Raw genomic sequence first — 26766 nt, forward strand, 5'->3', positions numbered from 1 at the left:
GTCTTTCCAGGTGCTAATTACATTAACTCTCCAGCAAAAAAGCTACTTCCTACTTTTGGGCTGGTTGCTCTGTTGTGCAGTAGCCCTTAAGGTGGACTGGCAGTTTACCCTTAATCATGCAAAAACAACCTACGCAAAACGTTATGTCACTGCTATAATTGTGTTTTTACTTGCCAGCCGCCGTAATCCTACCTTTCTCAGTCACGCCCTCAGATAGCTGCCCGGTGGCTAATGGGTAATTAGCTGTGTACCTTTAATACACCCCGTGCTAACGGTAGCACCGCAAGCTCTTCGCCACTGGGTGTAATGATCGAGCTCCTTATGCTGTAGATCCACATTTAATGACTGGGTTTTAAATTAGGTCTGTGCTGCAACAAGTTGAAGAGGTGTAATATAGTTGTTTCTTGCGTGGAATGTACCCAGAGGTAAAAATGGACTAACCTGCTAACTTTTTGCTTGTTTTGAGTCTAACCATATTTGTGCGCTAGCTTCGCATTTTCTTCTAACATAGTACCCATTCATGGGCCTGGCTACACGGTGGGGGGGCTGGAGGTCAGGGCAGGCCTGGCTCTTCCAATCATATGCTCAGTGCACCCTGGGGCCAATCGCATGGCTCTCCAAGTTTCCGCGAATTGGTATTTAGCGATTTTCGATATCCTTTCAGTGACATGGGAGAAATATCCTAGCGGCTTGGACTTAAGGTGATTATACTGAGTTTGAGTCACTATAATGAGCTCATGTAGAATGTGATTTCTGTGCTTTCTGAGGGGGGGCAGAGGCGACCACCTGCGGCATGTCTGAAATACTAATGAGCTGCACGCGACAGTGTGTCCAACCACCCCTTCACCTTAATCCTGTGCCCCCACCCCCTAGTTCACAAAGCTGGAGCTGGGCCCGAATTAATACATTGACATGATTTACATGACATAAATCTACCACTGTTGCTTTGCCGATTTGTAAAATTAACTTGTTACGCATGTTTAAGCTTTTGCCAGGCCAGTGCAGGGAGGAATAATCCACCTTTGACGTAGCTACAGGGCGGCACCAGGCTTCAGGGGTACAGCTGGGAATTTGCCTGGCTTTTTATTTTTCATTTGTAATGGTTTCTGTGCCTTGCTTTTTGTATTTATTATTAGATGGGCAGTCGGCATAGTGTTGGCCGCACCTGTATTCCTGTAGTCTTGAACTTATTTGAGTCATTTTTGGATTCTTTTGGTTTTCAGGCTGCTTGTGCCATAACCATTACCTTGTCTTTTCCATACTCCCTAGAGCAGATGGCAGACGCTTTCTTCAGGGCTCACGGCTCCCCTCCTTCACACTGTGTGTGGTGATCATTTTGTAGTGATATAGTATGACTCACCATTCATTGTGATCACGCGTCTGAAGTGTCTGTCTGTCTGTCTGTGTGTGTGTGTCAGTAAGTGAACCTAATAACCAGTGAACTGGTCCTCCTATAACAGTGAAGGTAAGCCATCTCCGTAATCAGTTTTCATCTGTTAGTTTAGGTTTAACTTATTTAACTTGCTTCTTTGGTTTTGGGAATTGGGTGCTAGCCAGTACTGGGCCTGGGATTTATTTCCTCCTGAGAAATTATAAAGGAGTATTTTAATCGTGGTTTAATTTTAACATATAAATTGCCCATCTAAATTTAAACATTTCTCTGTCTTCAGTTCCTAGCTTACCTGTTGAAACAAAGGGATGGGAGGGGGGGGGTCCTATTCTCAACATAAATTGATTCCTGGGGTAAAAGTCCCTCAGTGGTGAAGTCAAGCACGGTAGTGGATAACATCTTGGTCACCTACCGTTAGGTCACATTTATATAGGTCAGCAGAGCTGGGCTGTCTGAGAGTCTGTAGCAAACAAACAAATGCGTCGTCCTTGTATAAAGTCCACAAGTGAGAGAACGGAGAGCAAAGCTGGGCATGCAGACAGGCACACAGCCTAGTCCAACTCCAGACCCCCAGTTTCAAGCCCTGTCTCCACCTCTGGACTGTATTCCAGGAGCACCATCAAGATCATGGACCTTCTGCACAGCATAGGGGTGGACCTGGCCCTCTACCTCCAAACAAACTACCGAAATTATGAAAGCGTGTTCCGCCTGGCCTCCTCCCTGGCAGACCTGCACACACCCATCTTTATCTTCTTTCCCGTTTGGTTCCACTTACGTCAGAAAGTGGGCATCAATCTAATATGGGTAGCTGTGGTCGGGGACTGGCTTAACCTGGTCTTCAAATGGTAAGGGCAGTGAGCCAGAGGCATTTCTTTCCAGTGTTTTCAGTGCTTGCAGTGCTTTTGGATTTGGGATTTGTTATTTACATTTCATTGTATAGATTTTTGTATGTACGTGCTGGAATCACACATTAAAATAAATGCATGATCAGTTAGTAAAGATGTAGGGTGGTACGGTGACTCAGTGAGTAGCTCTGGCAGTATCATGTGTCCAGGTTTGTGGGTTTGAGTCCCACAGCTTGGTTTGTGCATGAAACCTGCATGTCCTCCCTGGTGCAGAGAGACTGTCCAGTACTTCTCAGGTTAGGCTCTAGACAAAACCAGAACCTAGACCATGCACTGAAAGTAACCACGGAAATGGATGTAAATGTCATCATAGAAGCTGATATAAACAAATTTATCATATTTATTTTGAAGTAAAATAAATATGATTATAAATCACCAATGACACTCAGCAAACTATGACAATTCATTGAATAATTTTCTCAAATGAAACTAGTGTTGTACTGAAATTTAAGAAAACACTTTGAATCTGGTTATATGCTGTGCTGTGTACAATGTTCATTTTGTTGTTATATCTGCATATTGTACTGCATATATTTGGATGGCATCCAGAACGTGTGCACATTTCATGGCTGGTACCTTTTCTCTACCTGTATTTTCACAGAACCCAGATTAAATTGCAGTCTTTTTGTCCGCAACAGGGTTCTCTTTGGGGAGAGACCATACTGGTGGGTCCATGAGACCCAGTTCTATGGTTCTGCACCACCTCCTGTCTTGCAGCAATTCCCCATCACCTGTGAAACTGGGCCAGGTATTTCAGCAGCCACTCTTAGTGGTTCCGGCTTTGACAGCTACTCCAACAGACTGATTGTTCCAACCTTTGCTTCTGCACTTTTAGTTTTCCTGAGGAATCTGGGACTTGAGAGTTTAAAGCATATCTTTTGATATTACAGTTATGCGTAGGTAAGGATGGTTGCACTGCCAGTTTTAAATACCAGGATCTGTTTAAGCAGAGGTTGCCGGTTTCCACAGGAAGCCCATCTGGTCACGCCATGGGCTTGGCAGGAGTGTGGCATGTCATGGTGACAGCTGTCTTTGCAGCAAATACAGAGAGAAAACACTCTGCTCTTTTCAGCTGGTGAGTCAAGACGATGGAAGCTACGCACTGGGGCTGTGAATCAGCTTTAAAAATAAATAATATTATGATTTATGATTATTTGCCGTTAATCGCGCCTAAAACATCATAAATATTTACGCGTCAAATCCCTAAATTAATGTAGAATTAAGACAAAGGGGAGATGGGTAGTTCACACAAACTCATAACATAACAATGTTCTCTTTTTTTTTAAAATAATTTGAAGACAAACTCAAATTATAGAATTTATTGTTCAAACTGTCGATTTTGCCTCTGGGGTAGTGTTGTTATATTACCATTTATTTCTGTAATAAACAGAAGTATTTCATCAAATGTAGGGCAAATACTACCATGGTGAAAACAAAAATAACTAAACTAACCAAAAACTTTAACTGAAACAGAAATATACATCTGATCATGTAAATTGATAAAATTGTGTTTGTGAGAATTTTTTTCTACAAGCTTGAAGTTGTGATGTACAGATTATTAATTTCCAACAAAAATACTACTTACAGGCAAATACAAGTTGAATTTCAAGGTTTTCAAACGTTCTAGATGCACAGATGACAAGACAAGAAAGCACATTGTATTACAAGTAGGAATGCTAGAGGATTTCTTTTAAATGCACACCTTGTTGATTAATGGCATTTAACCACATATACCTGTAATCTCAGGTACTCAACAGGTGAATTGACACACTATTTAATTCCAATTGCATGATCACTCCATCTATAAATCTAAAACCTATTTAGCAAATAACTCTAAAAACAGAAACTTCCAACAACCACTGAAAGTGCACTTAATAACATGAAATATCTCACGATTTTGAGGCATAAGGCTTCAATAAAATAAAACAAATCCTGCAAATTACGATATTTTTATCCTATATATGCCTCTGTCTGGCAGTTTTTAAAAATTAAATAAAACAGATAACGTTAGCTAGCTTCCCGTGATTTTAGCCCTGAATTCGGGGATTCCGTGTCACGACCTAAACGCTTGTGTCGGTTACAACTGGAAGGAATATTATAGGTGTCTATTTAAAATGTTTGCTCATACTATTCTCACATTTGGATATGAAAATACTGCATGTGTTAATGCCATCAAAGAAATAATGAGGTGTAATAACGTTAATATTGGCAGTGCATTAACGTATTAAATTTCCCAGCTCTACTAGGTACATAAGGTAACGCAGGTGTTGTAATTAACCCCCCCCAGGGTCATACGCCTGGGGCTCTGGATGGTGCTGGGCATACTCGTCCTCCTTGTGTGCATGTCCCGGGTGTATGTGGCCGCCCACTTCCCACATCAGGTCATCACTGGGGTCATTGCAGGTCAGTCAGTGCCAATGAAGTGTCCTTCCAGGACCCACATACACTTCAGCTCCCTCAGTTACCTTCTTTTACCAACCACAAGTTATGAAAACGTTTAACCCTATGCGTGAAACCATGTCAAACAGGACGATACTACGAAACTGGTTACATCACAAATGGCAAATATACTCATGTGATACCTTTGCTTAGATGTTTTTTTTTCCAATGAATCCCTGAACAACTGAGAAACAATGAGGCTTTTCGTCTTTCATTGGCAGGTATGATTGTGGCTGAGGTGTTCAACCGAGTGCAGTGGATCTACAGCGCCAGTCTGAAGAAGTACCTGTACGTCACCCTCTTTCTGCTTACCTTCGCCCTGGGTTTCTATGTGCTGCTGAAGGCACTCGGTGTCGACCTGCTCTGGACTCTGGATAAAGCAAAGAGGTGGTGCATCCGGCCCGAATGGGTCCACATGGACACGACGCCTTTCGCCAGCCTCCTCCGCAACATGGGCACCTTGTTTGGCCTCGGTTTGGGCCTGCACTCTCCTCTCTACACAGAGAACAAGAAGAGCAGGAGCGCCTCCTTCAGGCTGGGCTGTATCATATCCTCACTGCTGCTTTTGCAGCTGCTGGATACAGTTAACCTCCCTTCTAAGAGTAATTTTTTGTTCTACCTGTTGTCCTTCTGTAAGAGTGCAGCCGCACCCTTCATCACTGCTGCCCTGGTGCCAGGCTGCCTCTCAGTCCTCTTCCTAAGCAAAAATGTTCAGAGGAACTTATGACAATGAGGAACCGAATATGTCAGTCCTCTGGTGGATTATGTTGGCTAGCTTCCGAGGATAAAAATCTCAGTCTGCTGTCACTGACAGTTAGGTAGTCTTTACACTTGGGTTCTTTTTTTCAAGACTGCCCAGACCAAAACTCCAAGAGGTCAGTGATGGTTGCAGTGTGACTGCCGTTAGCTATACTTCCAAGTACTCAGTTAAACTTATAGATGCTCCTGCTGAATGTTTCAGAACTTACTGGGGAAGTTAGAATTGAGGTCATGGTATTTAAAACAGTGAATTCAGTTTGTTTGCATGTGGGTAGCACATCTCCCCAATAACATGCCCTCCAGGGTTTTGAACCTTGTACATACCCCATCGTGCGTGATTGTGATCTCACTGTACCTGTTTAACATGTCCCTCATAACTACAACATTCAGAAAAATAAAATTGACTTTAAATTTTTATTTACTCTTGAACGGTTGAGAGGTCAGAATGTTCTTTTTGGATTAACTTTTAATTGAAATTGAATAAATCTGGACTCTTTATAAATAATACGTCATAACCTGGTAATGCTTTGGACTCAAACATGGCTGTGTCATGAAATACTGGTTAAACATGATTTGCTGGTCCAGTTACAACGGCTTGTAATAGTCACACGATGAATTATGTTATGCTTTGGATATGCTGGCCCTGTGTTGAAAAGGAGGTAACTAACTAGAGGCAGCTTGATTTTGGTGGGCTATGTGTATACACCCTCTTTGAAGCCATGTCCATCAACTTGATGTTGCAAGTCTGCCACAAACGACAGAAGTGGAACCTTTGTTGTCCTCTTCTCTCTCTCTCTAGTTCGACAGTAATCTGTTCACGTGAAGTGCATGATTTGTTCCCTGACAGCCTCGGGCAAAAGTTATTCTGCTGACCTCTGAGCTGAGGGCATAGACTGTATGTTCCGTACTTGGATGTGAGGGAGGGCGACTGTGTGCCCTGGGTCACATGACTCCAAGTAACCCATCAAATTCCACACAGCGGCACCTCCGTTGTGTCCACATCTAAAACTTGACTATGTAGAGGAACCTTAAAAGCACTGAAATGTACGGACGTGCAAACCAAGTGGTGCTGATCAGGGAAACCATGGTGCTGTTACAGCGAAGCCAGAGGCTGAGCCTGATCCAGCAAGTGACTTACATAAGCACATAAAAGCAAGACAATGCTAAGGCAAACAGAATCACAGCGGCATTGCTCTTTATCGCTGAACCTTGCATTAATAGCGGTACTGGGGGAGTTATCAAGGAGTCTGCAATATCATTGCAATAAACACTTTAGCTGAATTGTATTATAAGCAGCGAAGGAAAACTACTCTTTCATTCATTTACAACCCACTTATCTTGGGAAATTCAAGGCATGAGACAGGAAGCACACTAATGCACACAGTGACACACTGTGAATGATTTAGACCAGTTCACATATACAATGTATTTGGAGAGTAGGAGGACATCTCAGTACCTGAAGAAACCTCATGCAAATGTTGCATACTCACAGCTGGAGGGAGAGATCGATACGATGAACACTGAGGCTACAGTGTTAGCCTGCAACCCAGAACGCAAAGTTGCTCTTAAAATACGTTAAATTAGCTATAACTGGGGTTCTGTTCTGTCTGGGACAGAGTAGTGAAAGGATGACATCTTACATATTGTATGGGTAACAGGTAATGTGGCTGGTTGAGAAGCCAGCTAACCTCAAAAGGGACTTTATGGCTTTGAGGTTAAGACATTAACCTCTGCAGTTGAGGGGCTCGGGTCCCATCTGGGTTAGACATGTTTTTATTCAGGAATTTCTTCCGGGGATCAATAAAATGTGACGTGTGTTTGGTCATCCAGAAGCTGGGCTCTCTCAAATCCCAGCATTTTAGGTCTACGAAACTGTCATTTAATAATAAATCGTGAACATTTTAGTTCAGTACTGTTGGAGACTCATAAAGTGAAAGAGCTTGGTGTCAGTCGTAAGCCAGACAACCTGATGTGTTACTTGTTTTGATGGTTGCTACCGCAGCAATCCATAGCGTTTCCTTTTATATTCATTTAATTAGCCTCTTTTCTATAGCGACGTATTCAGGGCTTGCGCCATAACAATGGAGAGGAGTGGCTAAAATACTGCTCCCAAATGTCATGTGCTGCCTCTTCTAAGAAAGCTGATTCATAGGTTGCTTTTGTATCATGATCCCTTGCACTTGAGATGTTACCACACCCTCAATGTTGAATTTTTTTAAAGTGCTTGATTATATGTGACCCATCACCACGAAATAAGTCTTATGGGTGCAGTTCTACCAGTGCGACTTAAGACTCATTTCGTGGCGACGGGTCACATATGTGTGATAAGGAAATCGGACAATGTGCATACGCAGATTGCATGAATCGATCTCAGTGCGGATCCCAGTAGCATACATCTGAAATATATTTTAATGATACAAATGATGGTGATTTTGATAACACAAATGTATATGTTGTCGATGTATAATGAGGGCAGTAGAGAAATTCACTGGCTGTTTCTTCCTGTAAATATATAAGATATTTATTTTTTCACCCGCGACCCAATAGGATAAGCGGTTTGGAAAATGGATGGATGGATGGATTTATTTTTTCAGGCATAAATCAGTTTTTTTTCCTGGATGAGAACCAGCATTTTTTTCCTTTCCTGATGTTTTCCTGGTTTCAGTTTTTTTTTGTTCCCAGAAACCATCAAGGCTGCTATTGACTTGATGACGAAAAGCAAGTGTTACATATTAATCTGCTTGTTTTGCTTTTTCTCTCTAGGTTCCTGTTTTTTTCGGATTCTATCTTAACTACACATTAGTGTCAGTGTCATAGTCACAGACAGGGAAGGTTGGCAAGGCAATATCACTAAAGAATACTTTTTGCCCCGATATTGAAACAGTACACTAAGAGATTTAAGTAGCAATCCTTCCCAAAGCAGCACCACAGGGACAGAAAATAAAGGGAGTAATTGTTTAAAATTCTACAGACACATTGTTATAACTGTCAATTCTGAACTTCTCTGTATTTAAGATTTGTCCAGGTTTTTTCACTTTAATAATACAGTTCTCAACTGTATCGTCCATTGTAATTTTCTCCCTCTTGGAAAAAATGTGAATATTCACTATACTGTGAACAATAGCAATATCATACAGCATTCCATGAAAAATGCAATCAACCTCCAGTGTAACATTGGGTTGTTTATTACATTGGCTTAATTGTTGTAGTTGCTTAGCAATTACATTTATCTGAAGCAACTAACAGGCAGTACTCGTGTTTTTTTGTAATTTATCAGTGGTTGCGAAACTTAATACAACAACAACAAATTTATTTTTAAATAGCGCATTATCACAACATTACATTGTCTCAAAGCGCTTTACAGTATCCTCACCCAAAGCCCCCAGTGAGTAAGCCATAGGCGACAGTGGCAAGGAAAAACTCCCTAGAAGGAAGAAACCTTGAGAGGGACCAGACTCAAAGGGGAAGCCCATCCTCCAGGGGCCGGCAGGGATAGTCAAATAGAGAGAGAGATGTTTACAGATCCAGTTCAGGTTACCCAGAACAACAAGAGTTTCAATAAAATCTATATGCAGATGTGGGCTGTGGTGCTGATATCATATACTTGAGTAAAACCTAAAGGAGATGAAGATGCACATGCTTGTTCACTCCCCTAGTGTCTTATTACCAACATATAGAAATGACTTTTTAATGCTGCACTTTCTGGTGATTGAGTAGTAGTCTTATTAGGTTCTTGTTTTGTTGGGCTCCTTCTCCAATCCTGATTACACTTGTAAATGGGCATTCATGGTAAGCTCACCCTACTGCCCCTTATTCTAAGTCGCCCCCCTGACAGCACATATGTTTGTGCTTTTACCTCACTCTTATGTCGCTTTGCTAAACAATATAAATGTAACCTTAAATGTTTTCACCCAGACTGTGATGCCTGATCCCACCCCCTTGCCTGTTCTGTAGCCTGATTCCTGTATTGTTTTCTCTTCACTTCCTGCTGATGCTGAAACAGCTGTTTTTTCCCTGTTGTTGTTCTCTTCAGTGCTTCTGTAACCCCCCCTCCCCATACAACTCAAAGTCCATACTCTTTCACCCCTTTCCCATGATTCTCTTTGCTAACCTGCCCTGCACAAATCTTACACAGATTATATAACATTTGCAAAGAAATTATGAATGATGCATTTCCAGAATCCATTCCTTGATCTTTAAGAAAATACTGATGGAGACAGTGTGTTCATACGGTTTGCGGAAGCACCATGGGGATAATTACAAACATCTCAGTTGAGTACATCCTTGTATCTTCCTTTTTATATCCTTGCATTCAACCTTAAGCAGCCGATCAGCAACACAGCTAAAACTTCATTATATCTAACCAGAAAGCTGGTGCTCCACTCTAACAACTGACCAGAGGTGTGTCGGAAGGCAGCACGTCTAACTGAATCTAAAATGATCTGCTATCTGGAGTCTTCATGAAGGGTCAAAACAGTCGGTGTATGCGGGCACCTGTCAAACTCAAAATTAATTTCCACATAAAAGTGTATTTGCGAAGTAATTATTCATTCGTTATAATACGAAATGCCCCACGCGCTAACAGGCTACATGTTAAAAAATTTTCTCAAAATTTTAAATCAATAAAATCACTTTGTCAAAAAATTGTGTTTATGTAGAAAATAGTGTATTTTGTATTAGTAATAAGTAATAAGGCTAAGTAATTTTTTTATAAAATGTTAAGAAAACAAAATGTACCAATGAAAAAAATGCAATAGCAAAATTTTCTCTCTGCAGCCTGTGTGGGTAATAAGCTGCAAATTAGTTTTTTTTTTTTTTTTTTACTTCTGGGCGGAACCTACTGTATCAGCCTTCAACAGGACTTCATTCCTCAGAGATCAAGGACCCATCAAAGCCGTTATATGTAAAAGGAGGTACAGTTGGGCTACATGTTCCTTGATCAAAGCAGGCCATCCTGTTAGTCTCGCAGCTCTGCTCCGCTTTTGGGGTGATGTACACTGCGTCTGGAGAATTGACAGATGGATCTTCATCAAAGTAGTTATGGGGTCTTAAAATGACTCCGCCTCCATTGCCAACGGTTACAGTGTTGGGTATATCCTCTGCGTGAGGTATATGGAGAAAGCCAGTGGTGACCCAGGCAACCAGGTCCTGGAAAACAAAATAAAATCAAACCACCACTCATTCTTACGTAATTACAAGCACTAGTTAGGGAACGAGATGGTCAATTAAATTAATGTCACTTTGAGTGCCAGCATCAACTAAGCAATGTAACTAAGCAATAAACATAACTACTGTATTATGGAACCATATGAAATGAACCGAAATAATCACTGGACATAGCACCACCTACAATAAGCACCACCTACAGCCCTGCTTACAGTGTGTATAGAATCCCAGAATTAACCTGCCCCCAGAACAGTCCAATCATCCATCCATCCATCCATTCATTTTCCAAACCGCTTAACCTATTGGGTCGCGGGGGTCCGGAGCCTATCCCGGAAGCAATGGGCACGAGGCAGGGAACAACCCAGGATGGGGGGCCAGCCCATCGCAGGGCACACTCACACACCATTCACTCACACATGCACACCTATGGGCAATTTAGTGACTCCAATTAGCCTCAGCATGTTTTTGGACTGTGGGGGGAAACTGGAGTACCCGGAGGAAACCCCACGACGACATGGGGAGAACATGCAAACTCCACACACATGTGACCCAGGCGGAGACTCGAACCCGGGTCTCAGAGGTGTGAGGCAACAGTGCTAACCACTGCACCACCATGCCACCCCTACAATCCAATAAGTAGCTTAAAAATGAATAAAGTCATTCCATAAGAGTCACGACGTCTGACCTGCTGGACAATGTTCTCGTTATCGTCAATGAATTTGCTGAAGTCCACAGCTGGGGACCACATATCATTTTGGCTGTACAGGCTGCTGCTGGTGAGCTCCTCATCTTTGTACTTCGTAATAGCCACTTTGTACCTAAAGACAGAATACACGTTTTCACACAGGCCATGACGAAACTTTATATGGCACATAGTATTTTTATTGTATGCATTTATATTTATATTGATTCATATTGTAACATGTCTGCTGTTAAAAGCCAATGATCATTTTCAAACAAATACCACAAAAGTATATTATTCCATTATTGGTGTACAAGAACTTCTCTTATGGAGAGAAAGCAACGATTGCAAATCCGCATCTTCATGGGCCCCCATCCAAAAGTTTCCCAACTGTGCTTCACGTCGCAAGCATCAGACTGGTTAGACAATCATTTATTAGATGAATTAGGCCGTTGTGTCCAATGGAGCGACATCAATAGTTTTCTTCCAGAACTAACGTCATGCGACATTTGGGTTCATACAGGGTTACTTCACCATGCTCACCTGGCCCAGGACATGGACTTCTCCTCCGGCTCAGTTTGTGGTAAGTGGTCTCCGGTGAAGCTGTACACCTGCAGCCTGTAGGATCGATGGTGGCCCCAGCGGTTGGTGCGGTTGCTCGCGATATGTAAGTAGCGTGGTGTTTTTACGTCATGGCGCATGGCAGCCTCCTTCTCTGTGTTTATTTGCTTCTCCACAAGATGGGGGATTTTTGCTTTTTTCCCAGTGACCCACGGTATCTCCACTTCCTTAAATTCCATATCTTTTGTCTGAAAAATGTTCTTTTCCCCTTAAACAACATACAATATGCTATGAAATATGCAGCTCTTCCAACATTAATAACTACATATATATACAGTACTGTGCAAAGATGTTTAAAGCTGTTTATCTGGGTAGCAAGTGTACTTAGAACAAAAAACACAATTTAACATTAGAACATGTGCAAATTAAGAGTAACGCGATAAAAACTAGTAATTTCTTCTGTTTTCTAAAAAGTTACTGATATCTAGTTGGAAGGCCTGAACACCGCTTCAGTTCCCAAACTTCTCATCAGGGGTACCTCAGCCGCTCCATGATTTTGTTCAGTTTTACCAACAGCTCAATTAAATAATTAAATATATTGGTTTAAAAAGTCAGTGAGAGATTGACTAGCTGTATGAGGTGTGCTAGTGGCCAAGTCAAAAATACATGGCTGCACTGTACGGTCGCTGCAAATACTAGGTTGATTTTAGCAGAGGTTCTGAAATGGCTAAGCTGACACACTTTGACAGGCATAATATCATAATTTTACAGCAACACGAGGACAATCTGAACATTATTTTCTTTGCCTGCCTAAGACTTTTGCACAGTACTGTATGTATGATGTGTAAAAATGTTTCACACTATAAATCAAAGTACTACGATTGAGCAACAGTTCAGTAATTGCTTTTCTAATTTAAATACCTGCAACCATTTCATACTTTATGATGACCAAAGCAAGCACCGCCACATCTTTCCTATACTCATGTGTTAGATTTAAACCTCTTTAAACCATTAAAGAAATAATGGTTTCAAATAATAAATAATTAAATCGCTAAAAGTAAATGTCTATCTTTTAAATAAATAAATATCTTACCCAAGACATCCAGGTCAACTTTAAAGTTCACGAAGTGAGTGTGAATATTGCCAATGGTGTGGTCTGCCACCTGGTGGCCAAACTGCAGATTACCTTTTACTTTGTAAGATGAAGATATATAGCCAGTTGCGTGTACTTTAGCTTCAATAGATCCACTCTGGTAGAAAATGAAGTCCCACAGGTAATCATAGTTGCCTATGGATGTGATAGTCCTCAAAACCAATGCAGTGTTTGGCATGCCACCATAACCGGAATGGAAAAAATCGGAAAAGTGCCTCCTGAGGGGGCGGCCGGTGTCATGCTCGAAAATGCAGATGGAGTTTCGAAACCTTTGGGCAGCATTGAAATCGAGGTAACGGTAAGTGTCTACATAGGTGGCGGTGTATGGACAATCAATGCCGCGGACCAGTTCATGCGCAAAACGACCGATCCCAACGCTGGAGTCCAGGAATTTTGTCAGCATCATCCCAGGGGTGATGGAGCCGTACACTGACATGGCCTCTTGAACACTGATCTCGTAGGCAATTCTTTCACCCTTAAAGCGCACATCAAACACTCGCATGCCAGTGAGGGAGCTGAGACCAAACGCAAAACTCCAGTTTAGGTACAAAACCTGATTTTTATGTATACTAAAGCGTTGACCTTGGGGATAATATTGCTGAGGGCTTATTTCTACAGGTTTCACTCTAGGTTTCAATGACGCATAATTTCCTATAGGAGTATAAACTATTTTAATAATGTTTCCTGCTTCATACTTGTTTTTAAGTTCTTCCACGGTATCAAAATACTGCCCGTTGTACATCAGCTTATCTACAGTCCAATACTCACAGTTTGTGTTGCTGTGATTAATCAGGACCTCAAATCCGACGGGGTGTATGTACATGCCACTATAATCTCGGAAGAATGCGATCCAGGTCCGCCTGTCGCCAGATTTCACGCCTCTGGGCAGGCCCTCAAATGGACGCAAAATATTTTCCTGCGACACATTAAAACTTTCTATGAGCAGTTTAATTAGATTTATAAATACCTTTTTAGCAATGAATTCAAAGAGTTGCATATATTCCCCGGTCGTAACAGGTCTTGCGGTTATCGGTGGTCGAGTTTTGTATTTTTGCAAAGTTACAGTCTTATGGTATGTCGGCTGCGGTAGGGGACCCACGACATACTCCTCAATCTTTCCAAGAGAGCCATACAAAACCACTACTGAGGCTTCCCTAACAGGCTTCTTTTCGTTCATATCCAAATAACGAAGCACATCCGATTTCTTTGGAAGGCAGAGATCTATCAGAAAAATGAAGTTTTCGGACGGAGATGCAGTTGCCTTCTTGGAAATGTTTAAATCAGCCTGTTTCCACATATAATCTCTGACCTGTTTGTATTCCACAGCAGACAAATCCGCAAAAACCAGACTGTGGTCGTTGTGCTCCATGTGTTTTGCAGATTTTGAAATGCATTTTGGCGTTTTTTGTAGGCTAAAGCATATGAAGATTACATTAATAATTATAGAAACAAGTGCTATAAAAATAAGTGTGTATTTCACGTATGAATTCATTGTTTAAAGGTGGTATCCTTCCTCCGAGAGGGGTAAGAATGCAGTAAGGGTCTGATAAATTAAATCCAGCATAACTCCAGCCAAAAAAAAAACCGCACCCACCCCCTAGGCCACCCCCACTTTACTTTTGCTAGTAAAAGTAATATGTATGGTAAGCATGTGTAAAATTTAGAAAACATCACAATTAACGTAAAATGCGTAAAAGGAATTTCAGACACTGCCCCGAATATGGATTAATAATGAGTAATTCTTTACTTACTGTTATTCAGCCCTCATGGGAAATGCACGCAAATACAGTTTTCCAAGCAAAGCAAACTCCGCAGCTCTGTTAGGCCTAGGCGATGGCCGACTATTATTTATATGTAAGAAATTGTATAAATTAGCAGACATTTCATCCCAGAATCTAGCTAAATAAAATTTATTATGGGGCGGAAAACATTAAGCCCTGATACACAAGAAAATATTTTCTAACCATAATATATTATTATTATTTATATATGCCTTTTATTTATATTACATAATATATAAATAAGGTTAGCAGTTCTCTTTCCCTTTTCTGTCCCACACACGCATACAGGTCCGAATGATTGAATTTCGTTCCTGTTCATGTGACCACCATATTGTTAATGGGTCTTCGTCTGCCGGGAAATCTTCGAGTTTCCCCAAAGCACTTAATGACTTTAAGATGTTGCAGTCAGGCACAGCTGCATGTACTACAAGAACCAGGATTTTTTTTTTTTTTACAAGCAGGATAGTTGCTGGAAACATACGAAAAAAAAGTCAAGGCTAGAACATTTTCTAAAAAAATGACACATTCAACTATAAAGACTTGGCACAAACTAATTAAAACCACAGGCCATGCTCTATTGCTTATGCGGAGGCAGTAAAGCCGGGGCGGCGAGCCACATACCGATGAATTTGCAAAAATTAAAAAAGTGATAGTATCCTCTGTTTCTCCATCGCCTGCTGGTATCACTTCACCAGCCTGCAGCACAGGACCCACCTGCACAACACAGTGAAAGTCTGCTCTAAGATCATCGGAATCCCAGTCATAGCACTCTCATCCCTGAGTGAGCAGCAAACTCTGACAACAGGATTCTGCATCCCCTCCCCATGCTCTGTTCTGAGTCTGAGTGGCTGCCCTCAGGACGACGGCTCCGCTGTCCCGGCTGCAAGACAAGAGAGCGACCTTTGTTCTCAGGGCCGTTCAACTCCTCAATTCACAGACTTCTCTTCCCCCAGCCTCCCTGCACTGGATCCCGTCAGTCATTCGGCACTTGACCCCACTAACAATCCCTCCCTTTACATACAGTATTTATCAGTTCTTATCTACCTGATAGACTGCAATTTTGCACAGCATCTTTCAAATACTGTTGCAATTTATCTCATTGTGTCCTGTCCTTGTTCAACTGCCCTGTGTGCCTTTAATTGCCCCTCGGGGACAAATAAAGTTATTTGAATTGAATTGAATATTTCTGTATTCTGTAGGAAAAGTTTGTCTGATTATATCACACTGTAAGAAAAAAAAGGTTTTTTATACAGTGTATAAAAAACTTCCGTATGTTTCAACTGTATGAGTTTTATTACCTTGCAAATAGTCTGCAGGGTTTTCAAGTTGCCCGATGCTTTTGATGTAGCTCATTTTAGGTTTATAGTTACATAATATAGATATGCCATAAGATTTCTTGCGTGAGCTTGAGAGTCTGAAAGCGTGAGTGTCACGCCAGATACCTGAGGGCTGGTGACCCTGCCTCCAGACTGTATTCACTATCTCCCATCTCTGCCATCATACTGCTCTCTCCTCTAGGTCAGATCTCCTGAAGTCAGATTGCCCCGCGGTTACTGCTGCAGGGCTACACCTGGGTCAGTACCTCCCTCACTGTGCCGTGTCACATAACTAACAAACCAAAACTCACTGGAGTTATTGAGTGGGAAGCAGCACACAGCCAGGGTTATTTAGATATTCCATTATTAGTAGACCCCATGTGCCTTTGCTATTTAGAAATGTGGCAATTTCTGACCAGTAACTTACTATGTAGATTGATTCCCCCTCTCTAAACAGTTTCTCAATTGCACTCTCTCATGTCCTGTTCTCCAGTGTTGTCAGTGGCCAGTTCTCCGCAAGTGTGTCTGGCCATGCATCGAATTGTATGGTGTCAAATCGCACTGCATTGCAATAGGGATGAATCATATATTATCGCAATAGTTGTTTCATATGTATCTTTAATGTATTGGATTGGTGCCACTGCATAGAGATGTGTATCAAATAAACTGATGCACATCCCTAACAGATACACATGTGAATGAGTTGCTTAGAATGGCCACAACAAACCAGACCTGGAAAAGATTGTGGCAAGCAAACACTGCCAGGTGTCCCACTAAGTAAAACGAGGTAAGAAAAGAAATTTGAAAGCTGTAGATCACAGCTGATCAAGCAGTTTTACCACCAACAAAATGGCATTTCATTATAATTCCTGTTTACGTTGTTGAATGTTACTTTCTCAGCTGAATTGATATAGTTTTAAAATTGGAATTACTTAATACTTCACTTCTGACAGAGCAAATGGTATTACTAACAAATTTAACAAATGGAATACGTGTAAATATGGGTGTGCAATTAAGGAGCTACAAAGGAAGACATTATTAATACATTGATTTATTTTCATGACATTCTGCCAAGTTCACCATTTCAATAGCTGGGAGGTGCATACACAACATTTTATAGACACATAACTGTTCCAAGATGCAAGTAGCTGTACACGATCCACCTCTGCCCATCAATATCAACATTTTGTACTAAGAAGCAACAGACAGTTACTCTTCCACATTGTTTTGCTTTCTAATATTCTGTTGTTCATTGACCACAATAGTAATAGGCAATACTGGCCCAACACTTCCAAAGGCCATCCTTCGCAAAATGATGTTGATGGTAGCCATGAAGTGTGTGCAGATACCATTCAGGAAGAGGGTCGGTCATTCCTGACCAGAATGGATAAGATGCTTTGATGTGGAATTTCTTGGTTGGTCCAATTAAGTTAATTGACAGTAAGCATATAGCTTATCCATACATCAAACCTCAGCTACCCCTGGGTAATTATTATATTTTTAAAACCTAAGTAGCTGAGGAAAACCATGACCAGCTTTGCAAAATGAGTAATCAATGGAAACTGAACTGTCTGCTGCAGTGTGAATCAAACAGAAGATCCAAGGACCAGCAGAGGCCTTCACCCCTCTCTGGTCTAAAACTACAAATTCAGGTCTTGGGTTAAGACACAGTTTAAAGTTTGTGAGTTGAAGAGAAACCCACATACTGGCAGTAACTTTATACAATTAGTAAGCAGTAGTGTGATTTAAAAATATATACATAAAATACACTTTCCTTTGGGGGACATCATACACCGATTACAAGATGAGATCTACAGTCCTGGAGCCATCCAGGCTCAACGAAATACAAAAAAAGTATAGAGGAAAAACACACAATACAGCTCAAATCTGATTGATTCTCAAATTGATTGAGTCAGTTCATTCTTGAAATGTCAGGAAAAGTTATACAAGCTTGGTAAAAAAATAAAAAAAAAATGTATACGAGTCTCTGTCGCAGCACAAGCATACAAGTGGATTAAATTATGTTTATCTCAAATTATTTTCTCAATATTTCCTGTAAAACAGGCAATGATCCGAGTGTGTGTGAAGAGTAATTTTTAAAAAAATCATCGTTATAGGGACAGAAAGAGGGAATACTGATGTGACCACTCAATCACAGAACTACTTGGTAAGATCCTGGCAATAATTCCAGCTCAGATATTTTAACCAGTAGAAATGACTCTCCAACATTTTAGTACAATATGGGAACTTAAGCATGTGAAGATAAAATATTAAGTAACATTTCAAGGTTTTATTATGTAAAATAACACCTTTAAAACAAATGCTTTCAAGAGCCATTTAAACAGCTCTTGAAAGGAATGGATGCTGTCAGGGAAAAGAGCAAAGGAGACACGTGTTCAAAACCAACTGGTTGTCAATTCATTCTAATACATCAACCATGCAAACTGTTCCTTCTGCACATACACTTTTCTGAGTAAGCAAAATTAAAATGTTCATACATTCAATTCAAAGGATGCTTTTCAGGAAAGAGGTCTACTTTGAGAGATATGAACAAAAATGCACATCAACAACAGACAAAACAGGTCAAATTCATTGTCTTACATTTAAAAAAAGAAAAAAACAAACAAAATATTTACTTGATGATTTGTAGTCCAAAGACAGGTGAACATAAACAGTGGTCAATTACAGCAGCCTGGCAATGCAGTGAAATTGTACTGAAAGTCTCAGACTTCTGTAATTTAAGAGCTATTCAAGGTAATTCAAGCCTTGACTGTATCGGGAAATCCAGCATCTAGATTTAATTGTGTATTGAGAAAGGATAAATATCACAAATTAAAAGCAAAATTTGGAGACGTTTCATGGATGCACTCTGAACCCTGACTCCCCCTGGGCTTGCAGCATGTTCTATGACCACTGAAAGTTTTGCTGCCCATTTTTCACGAGGTTTAAAAAGGGGTCATTTTTCATAAACCTAAAAGAATCATGCGATGAGTTCATGCTTTGCAACACTTGAAGGGCCGTCTTGATCCAGTTGCAACAGTCCACTCCATCAGAACCGGAACCGAGACTCCAACTGTGTCGGCAGCACTATAGATGGTGACGGGTGCGATAGGTGATGTGGGACTGGGGGGGTTCTGAGAGGCTGGGGTGTTAATACAGTGCATCAGCATTGCTGCTGCGTGGCCTCTTGATCTTCTCGATGTTCTTCAAAATCATGTCATGTAATGTTACCTGCGAGAGAAAAAGGGTGGAGACCTGTGATTTACCGTAGCATCTTACCATGTGTTTACTACTGTATGTATCTAAGCAGTGCTGCACTGCGCCATAACCAAACATCAAGCCATGGATGAAACATTTGTTCATTTCAAAGGATCTCCTTGAGAAGTCCCAGATTTTAAAAACATGACACGGCTTAACTGCATTTCATGAGGGACAATTTGACTCACGTATTGATTTCTCAACTCTGAGACAATGATCTTGAGACTGATATACTCCTTTTCGTCAATTTCTGTTACCGTGCGTCGATAGTCTTCCTGTAGCAGGACAAGAAGCAAAAAGTAGCACCAGAAGCTGTAAATTCAGGGAACTTTCAACTGTGGAAACTGCCCCCCCCCACATAGAGCATAGATTGATACTTACAACATGAGGGTATTTAGCAATTTTGGAAACAAGCTTTGCTCTTGTTATGTAGTACCTTGGAGCAAATATGAAAAACACAGCAGTAAGAGAGCAGCAGCGTAAAAACTACCCGCCAATAACTCACATTAGTTATTTAAAGAGAGACTTGAAAGTCGTACCTTGAGATCTGGTCCAGATAAGAAGCAGCTTCTCCTTCAACGGTCCTGAGCTCTGCTACAGTTTCCTCCTACAGACGGCAGAAAAACGGGTTACTTTTGACCCCACTGCCACAAATGGAAAGCTCAATGGTACCAGACATGCTGTGTCGTGGCTCGTTAGCACTGCAGCGGACGCCCCGGTCTCCCACCTCCCTTATAAAAGGCACTATAGGAAAACACCAACAGAAAGCACTTCTTCTACAAGGACCACGTCCTGGTGAGGAAGGAGGGAACCAAACACAAACCCCAAAACATCTTAAGGACATCTTAACAGACATTTAACTTTGCTTTCCTTCACCAATGTCAATTTTCTTGAGCCAACATGAACTTTAGCTTAACTACCGTGTTTCCCTGAAAATAAGACACGGTCTTATATTAATTTTTGCTCCAAAAGACGCGTTAGGGGTTATTTTCAGGGGTGTCTTATTTTCCCATGTACAACAAACTACAGTACTTTTATCGGTATTAACAAAAATCCACATTTATTCAAATACAGACATCATGTCATCTTCCAACCTTTCCTTGTAAACAATCTAACGGTACATTCATTAATGAACAAAAATCTACTGTGTACACATTTATTCAAATATAATCATGTCATCTTCTTCTGGAACATCATCGTAAATCTCCAAGCTCCATATTCCATCCTGAATATCTTGCAACTCGATTTCCTTTAGAATCAGAATTTCCCTTCTTTTTGCACTCATCTTGTCGGGGGGTCAAAATATTATTTCCTATCTACATATAATTGCATCTTGTCTAGTTACCGTACAATCCATGGGATAGTAACTGGGACTTATTTTCGCAGTAGGGCTTATATTACTAGCCTCCTGAAAAATCATGCTAGGGCATATTTTCGGGGTAGGTCTTATTTTCGCGGAAACACGGTAAGTAGCACTGGACATAATTTAAATCTTGTATTTACATGTGATTATAATCATGAGAAATAGATAAAAGCTCAGGGGAAAGAACAAATGGATATGCATGACTTACAAGCAAGGAAAGAGGATTCCTCTACAGTGTCCTTAACAGCTAACATCCACAGCCAATAGGTATAATTAGTAAGGAAAGCTCATTTAATTTGCGTTCTAGAATTACTTTAAAATATCCTTGGTTATCAGTCACAGAAGACTTTGTGGCTGCTTGGGAAAATGGTTGTGCGTAATGGCCCTTGATCTCCCAATGTGAAACCACATTAACTATAAGTTCAATTAATTTTGCAGAAATTCCATAGAGAACTTAGCGTTTAAGGACAACATAAAGAAGACACTGCTTCTGTACCAATGATTAGAGTAGGAAGCTCTTGAGAGTTTACTAGCGAACTGCCTCACAAATAGCTACAATCAGTGAAATTAAAACTACCGATCACTTCGTAAAAGCTATGTAATGACGTGGAAGCTAATGTGACTCTCAAACTGACAACAAAGCCCTCATATAGAGTAGGTGGGTCGAAAACCCACATTTCTCATAGCATTCCAACACTGGACACAATAAGGCATACTCAATCAAGATATTAAATAAAAGGTCTAAATCCTAGTGTTTGAGTAATAAGGACACGTTATGCCATTCAGTAAATCACCCGGCAAACAGAAAACTCGCTACGTTTATGGACTGAAATGTACGGCTGTCCAACTTTTTGAATAAAAGTAAAAGGACACATAAATGTCACCTGGATTGAAACTCCAAAATTGTTTCCATCTTCTATCCTCGGGATTAACAGCTGAACCCACATTTTCACCTAGGAGAAAAAAACATTTCAGAAACACCACAGGCATCAAGTCTTTAGGTGAGATACAGTAATAGCTTTTCATAGGAATTAAAGGAAAATTTAGACAGTTGGAAAAACTGAATAACACTAACTGAGCACATACATGACCATTATATCTGACAAAAAAAATGTCATCATCAGACCCCATTAACCAATAAGATGCAGTTTTAGGATAGATTTGTATGAATAGATACAAACAATTTGAATTGGATGCTTACTAATGCATTTCCAAAACTCCACTGCAGTGCCAAAATAACAGGTACAAAAGAATGACCAACTGCAGGACAACTACAGAACTGAAACCACAATCTCTATTAGGTTATACTAGACTGGCGCATGCAGACTTACGGTGTTACACTTTTCTATCAGCGTCCGGATCTCTGGCTTAACCTTTTCAATAAGGTCAACCAACTTATTGTTGCTCTTCATCATTCCACCCGGCATCACAAACACCTTGGTTCCAGTCACTATCAAAGAGAAAATTTATATTGAAGGGGCTGCCTGAGATAAGTGCATATCGAGGGTCAAATATATAAAAAGTAAAGTAAAAACATACGAGGGGGACAACTCCTCAAAATCTAATAAATGTGAGAAATTGCCGTTCTCTTTCAGTCAGTCCAGTTTAAGTGGACATCCAAAAGAGTGAGATGCTGCATGTACATACATATCCCAGCAGCTGAAACGTCAGGACCACAAACTGGCCTGAAGAGTCATGGGACACACATCAGCCGTCACTGAACATAAATAACTCTTAGGACACCAAATACAGCATCCAAACCAAATCCAGATCGTATTAGCACGGACCCATACCCATTAGATTCGGATATTGGTCATATGTGACCGATCCAAGAGCAATGCTTACTCATTTAGTAGATTTGCAGTCTTTGAAAAAACAAAGTTTTGAGAGGTGGAAGCAGTGTTTAGTGGAGAATCTCACTAAACAAAGCGCACGCAATTGTGTGAGAAAATGCGAATAACATGAAAAAAAAGCAATGGATGACTTGGGAGTCACTTGGGCTGTTTTGCGCGCTCGCTGCAGCTTGAGATACACGAGGCGGCTGCTATCGCAATGAAGTGACGCTGTGGCCAGTGGGAGAATCATAGTGGGACATTTCGCCACTTGCGTATGCCTTCTTGGAAGATACTCAAACAGAACTGTAAATGCCTCAAACGCTTTAAACAAGATGTACAAACAAGGTGGAACAGTATGTTATGTATGTTTCTAGTAGTCTACAATTTTTTTTGGGATACATTTTTTCCATTTGTATTTCCTAATTTAAAAAATATTAATACATAAAGCATTGATAATTATACATTATATATTCTTACAATATTAAAATATTAAAGTAAAAAGAGTTCTTGTGGCGGAATCTGTATCGTATCGGCAGTTGAGTATCGGAATAAGAACTGAAAAAAATATGGATCGGCCCCATCCCTAGGAACAATACAGCCACATACCACAAAATGTCTGTCAACCACAGGCTACTCTGTGGCTGCTCTGAACATGCTCAGTAGGACCATGGTGACCGTCAGAGGCATGATGTAAACTAATAATGCCTGGTGAAACTTTTATACAACATGGTACTCTTTAATAAAAGACACCCACCTGTCCAGAAACTTGAATGACAACTTTAGTATTAATCACAGAATGTGACACATAAATTCAACACTTCTGTGGAAACATCATGTAACCAGTTATACCATTTAATAATAGAACTACATAAGTAAAAGGTTATGGGGCGGTTCAGAAACGTACCTTGGCAGTTGTCGTCCCCTGTTTCATCTTCCATTCGCCTCTTTTTGGCATTTGGCTGTAAAAGAGACCAGAAGATTTGTTTTGGGCGTCACTGCAGAAATGCCTGATTATTAGGTGAACAAGCCTGTTTGTGAAACTAAAATACAACTGATGCAAGGAGCAAAACAAGGCCTTGGGCTTGGTAAGGCACATATAAAAAGCAGAATACACTTCATTTTTCACATTGTACTCTACTAAAAATAGGCTAAGAAACCTGTTTGGATATGGGACTCCATTAGAGGCAGTGTGGGTACTGGTACTTAGAAAGCGATTAAATATTGGTCTATCCTTTATGCTTGTACAACTAAGACTACACATCAAGACTAAGACTAAATCATTTCACTCAGGAAGGGTAAGTGATCAATACCATGCTACGGGTTCAAGATGTGTTTTCAGTTTATTTAGCCATAAACACAAGCCTCAGTATTGGCTAATGCCCAACTTGACAGATCATCAAACTACACTACAGAATATAAACAGGCACTTGGACAGCATCAAGTAACACAAACTAATCAGCAAGTACTTATTTACTGAAAGAATTGCTGACACCCCAGGGAGCCACCTCTGGTTGACGATAGGACACTTACCACCTCAAGCCCATCGTGACTGTTGGTGAGAAGAATGGGATCAGGCACCGTCAGGTTGATCTCCGAATGTATCTCCTTTAGCTCCTGTATATTTAGGATTGGGTCCTGCAGGAATCCCAGCAAACCCAACACCTCAAGTAAACTTGGTAGGAACTGCAGCAGTAAGATCTTTGCTTCCATAGGTCATCTCTCTTCTTGAAACTCATATACTTAATCAAGTTAGGCAATAGGGGACCTAATGCTTATCAAAAGTGCATACTAAGGTTTCTCTTTCCAAACAGCCCAGTCACTTAATTATTGAAATTAGAAGCTAAGCAGCTGCATTTCTGAGCAGATTACACCCTAAATATACATCGCTTAACCAGAAATTTACAATCTACAGTCCTTAAATTTGTACTTAAACAATTTTTGGACAAATCACATGAATGGTTATTCAACAAAGGAAAAAAAATTACACTGCCTGTTCTAAACATTCAGAACAGCCAGAACCGACGGTTAACATTTTCGCCAAAGAAAATAAAGAGCAGCTTACCTTGAGAAAATGGTCTAGTTCTAACAGCTTCTTTGGGAAAAAATTTGCGACTAAGTCTTCTGCCTAAAAAATACGAACGAAACTCAGCGAATGCGTTGAAGGCACGACAAAATAATGATTGACATTTTTATTAATGGCCATGAAAATACTCACTTCACCGGTGATTCGTTCTCTGAAAGCATCAACCTGAATGAGAACAAAAAAAAGGTTTAAATCCACATCTAAGTACTGACTAATCACGTTATAGCCGCCATTCATGTGGAACCCAAAACTAACAGTTCAGCAACTGATACAAAATCGATAAAGACGACAGAGTAGCGGGAAAATATATTTAGGCAACTGAGGCCATAAGAAGCGTAGCAGTCGTCGGCTTATTATGCACAGATGCGGACAGCTAATGTGGAGGTTAGGGTTAGTGGGCACTGGCGAGCATACCAAGGCTACACCGGCATATTATATTACACTATAATCTTTCATGCTACTCTATTTAGACACCAGAATAAATGCCAATCGCATGTCCGTATTTATCGGGTATCACACAACGTTAATGCGCGATTGTGTCCCACCAGACGCAAAGATGGGCGATACAGCACCCCATATCGGGCCTTCGATCCATACTAAACTACCACTGACGACCCAGCAAGCAGAAACTTCTCAAGCTTAGTGCTGTCACAGCAGGCTAACGTTAACGGAGGCCGCGTATTTGTAAACGAATAACAGCGAGAGAATGAAGTCCATTCAGTTGCAGTAACCTTGGGTCACATTTCTAGCTTGTGACACGGGGAATTCAAATCAACTGCAGCCACGAGCAGTCGAAAATGCGACACGTGTTAGCAGAACAATTTCATAGGTGGCTTTCGTGATTTTAACTGTGCTAATCCATGCAGATAAGCACATAAACTATTTAGAATCCTTCCCTTTATTCCAGGTTAAAGCCATAAATCAAAAAAGGTAATAATAATTTAAAAAATGATCAGCCGGCCAGCTAACGAGTCAATTTCTGAGATAAGTAAAACCTCACTGGTGAAGATAAACACCCAGTTCCTTCACTATACTAAGCTAAACATTCGTATAAATACAGGCAGACAACCCATACTTAAATTGCCAAAGACCGGTACCGCTTTTTGCCGGGCGGGAAAGCAAAGCTGTTAGCTAGCTAGCGTGACACACCGGCCTTGACTTGGTGTCTCAATCTTTCCTTTTCACGTGTCGTTCACATATTTGTTGAATATCTCTCTACCCCCGTAGCCCTACCTTGGTTTTAATTTCATTGTCCACTTTGAGAAGTGAAGACATTCTATTCTGATGCAAATTGAAACAGAGCCGATGTACTGTTCTACACAGAAAAGCCTTAGCGTGTGGCTTCTATTTACCACCTGTATTAAGCCACAAGGTACTGGTAGGTGAAAGCGGAAATTACATACAAATCGTGCGACAAAACAGGAAACGGTCCAAGTCGCGCTTTCCGAAAAGGTCCCTGTCCTGTTTTTGCCGTTAACGAAATAAGATGACAATCACAGTGAATTAGTCGCAGCTCTATCCTTATTTTATTTATCCTTATTTGTTTCGCAATTTAAAAAGTCCATATATAACTGTTTCTCTAACAGTGTTCGTGATTGGTGCTTAAAAATAAACAAATAAGATGTTTGTTTTTTGAACATATATGTTTAGACATAATACTTTATTAATAAAGATTAACGGACCATTTTTAAAGCAACCTTGCCTTCCCTTTAGCCAGTATATTCTAGTCCCACTTGTGATCCAGTCCTTGTTTTCCATTCCTGTGACTGTTTCCGGTCCCCGGCTTCCTGTCATTCTTCAAAACATGGATGACGCCTGCTCGAGTTTCAGCTTCTGCACGTGGTGGTGTTTTTTCATGCCTTTGTTATTTTGCTTTAGTGTACATGTATTGGATTGAATTTTTTTTTTTATTGTTTTTGGCTTCAAAATGTACCTAGCCTCTTTTTGCGATATTTCTTCAGTAATTAGTTATTGCTGTTTCGGTATTTATTTCAGATTATTGGTCGTTTATGATTTTACGTGTACCTTTTGTACATTCCACTTGTATACTAATGAATTTGTTACCTTATGAACAC

The 26766-nt window shown here is 40.6% G+C and overlaps 3 protein-coding genes and 1 long non-coding RNA gene across 9 annotated transcripts; 2 read left to right on the forward strand and 2 right to left on the reverse strand.

Moving 5' to 3' along the window:
* Window positions 1–250: 250 nt before the first annotated feature.
* Window positions 251–5998, forward strand: LOC125742838 (glucose-6-phosphatase catalytic subunit 1-like). Of its 5 annotated transcripts, none has more exons than XM_049015232.1 (7): window positions 251–425; window positions 665–1465; window positions 2002–2235; window positions 2934–3043; window positions 3265–3370; window positions 4583–4698; window positions 4956–5998. In XM_049015232.1, exons 3-7 carry the CDS (start codon window positions 2018–2020, stop codon window positions 5459–5461), a joined length of 1056 nt encoding a protein of 351 aa, XP_048871189.1. In that variant the 5' UTR covers window positions 251–425; window positions 665–1465; window positions 2002–2017; the 3' UTR covers window positions 5462–5998. The 5 variants fall into 5 exon arrangements, with proteins under 5 accessions (XP_048871189.1, XP_048871190.1, XP_048871191.1 ...); XM_049015233.1 differs by having other exon boundaries at window positions 1270–1465; XM_049015234.1 differs by having other exon boundaries at window positions 1275–1465.
* A 2664-nt stretch (window positions 5999–8662) lies between these two features.
* On the reverse strand, window positions 8663–14547 carry LOC125742819 (membrane primary amine oxidase-like). Its single transcript, XM_049015197.1, has 4 exons — window positions 12996–14547; window positions 11885–12170; window positions 11345–11477; window positions 8663–10641 (listed from the first exon to the last, which is right to left on the reverse strand). Exons 1-4 carry the CDS (start codon window positions 14545–14547, stop codon window positions 10357–10359), a joined length of 2256 nt encoding a protein of 751 aa, XP_048871154.1. The 3' UTR covers window positions 8663–10356.
* LOC125742850 (uncharacterized) lies at window positions 11329–16012 on the forward strand. Its single transcript, XR_007398212.1, has 2 exons — window positions 11329–11435; window positions 11865–16012. It is a non-coding gene; the product is annotated as an uncharacterized LOC125742850 (long non-coding RNA).
* Window positions 16013–17183: 1171 nt separating this feature from the next.
* psme3 (proteasome activator subunit 3) lies at window positions 17184–26421 on the reverse strand. 2 transcript variants are annotated; one of them, XM_049015239.1, is made up of 11 exons: window positions 26374–26421; window positions 24824–24856; window positions 24671–24733; window positions 24139–24243; window positions 23513–23567; window positions 22105–22223; window positions 21658–21726; window positions 19950–20017; window positions 19792–19846; window positions 19599–19685; window positions 17184–19383 (listed from the first exon to the last, which is right to left on the reverse strand). In XM_049015239.1, exons 1-11 carry the CDS (start codon window positions 26374–26376, stop codon window positions 19303–19305), a joined length of 738 nt encoding a protein of 245 aa, XP_048871196.1. In that variant the 5' UTR covers window positions 26377–26421; the 3' UTR covers window positions 17184–19302. The 2 variants fall into 2 exon arrangements, with proteins under 2 accessions (XP_048871196.1, XP_048871195.1); XM_049015238.1 differs by lacking the exon at window positions 26374–26421 and adding an exon at window positions 25925–26104.
* Window positions 26422–26766: the final 345 nt, after the last annotated feature.

Source organism: Brienomyrus brachyistius, chromosome 5 (assembly GCF_023856365.1).
Source record: "Brienomyrus brachyistius isolate T26 chromosome 5, BBRACH_0.4, whole genome shotgun sequence".
NCBI lineage: Eukaryota > Metazoa > Chordata > Actinopteri > Osteoglossiformes > Mormyridae > Brienomyrus > Brienomyrus brachyistius.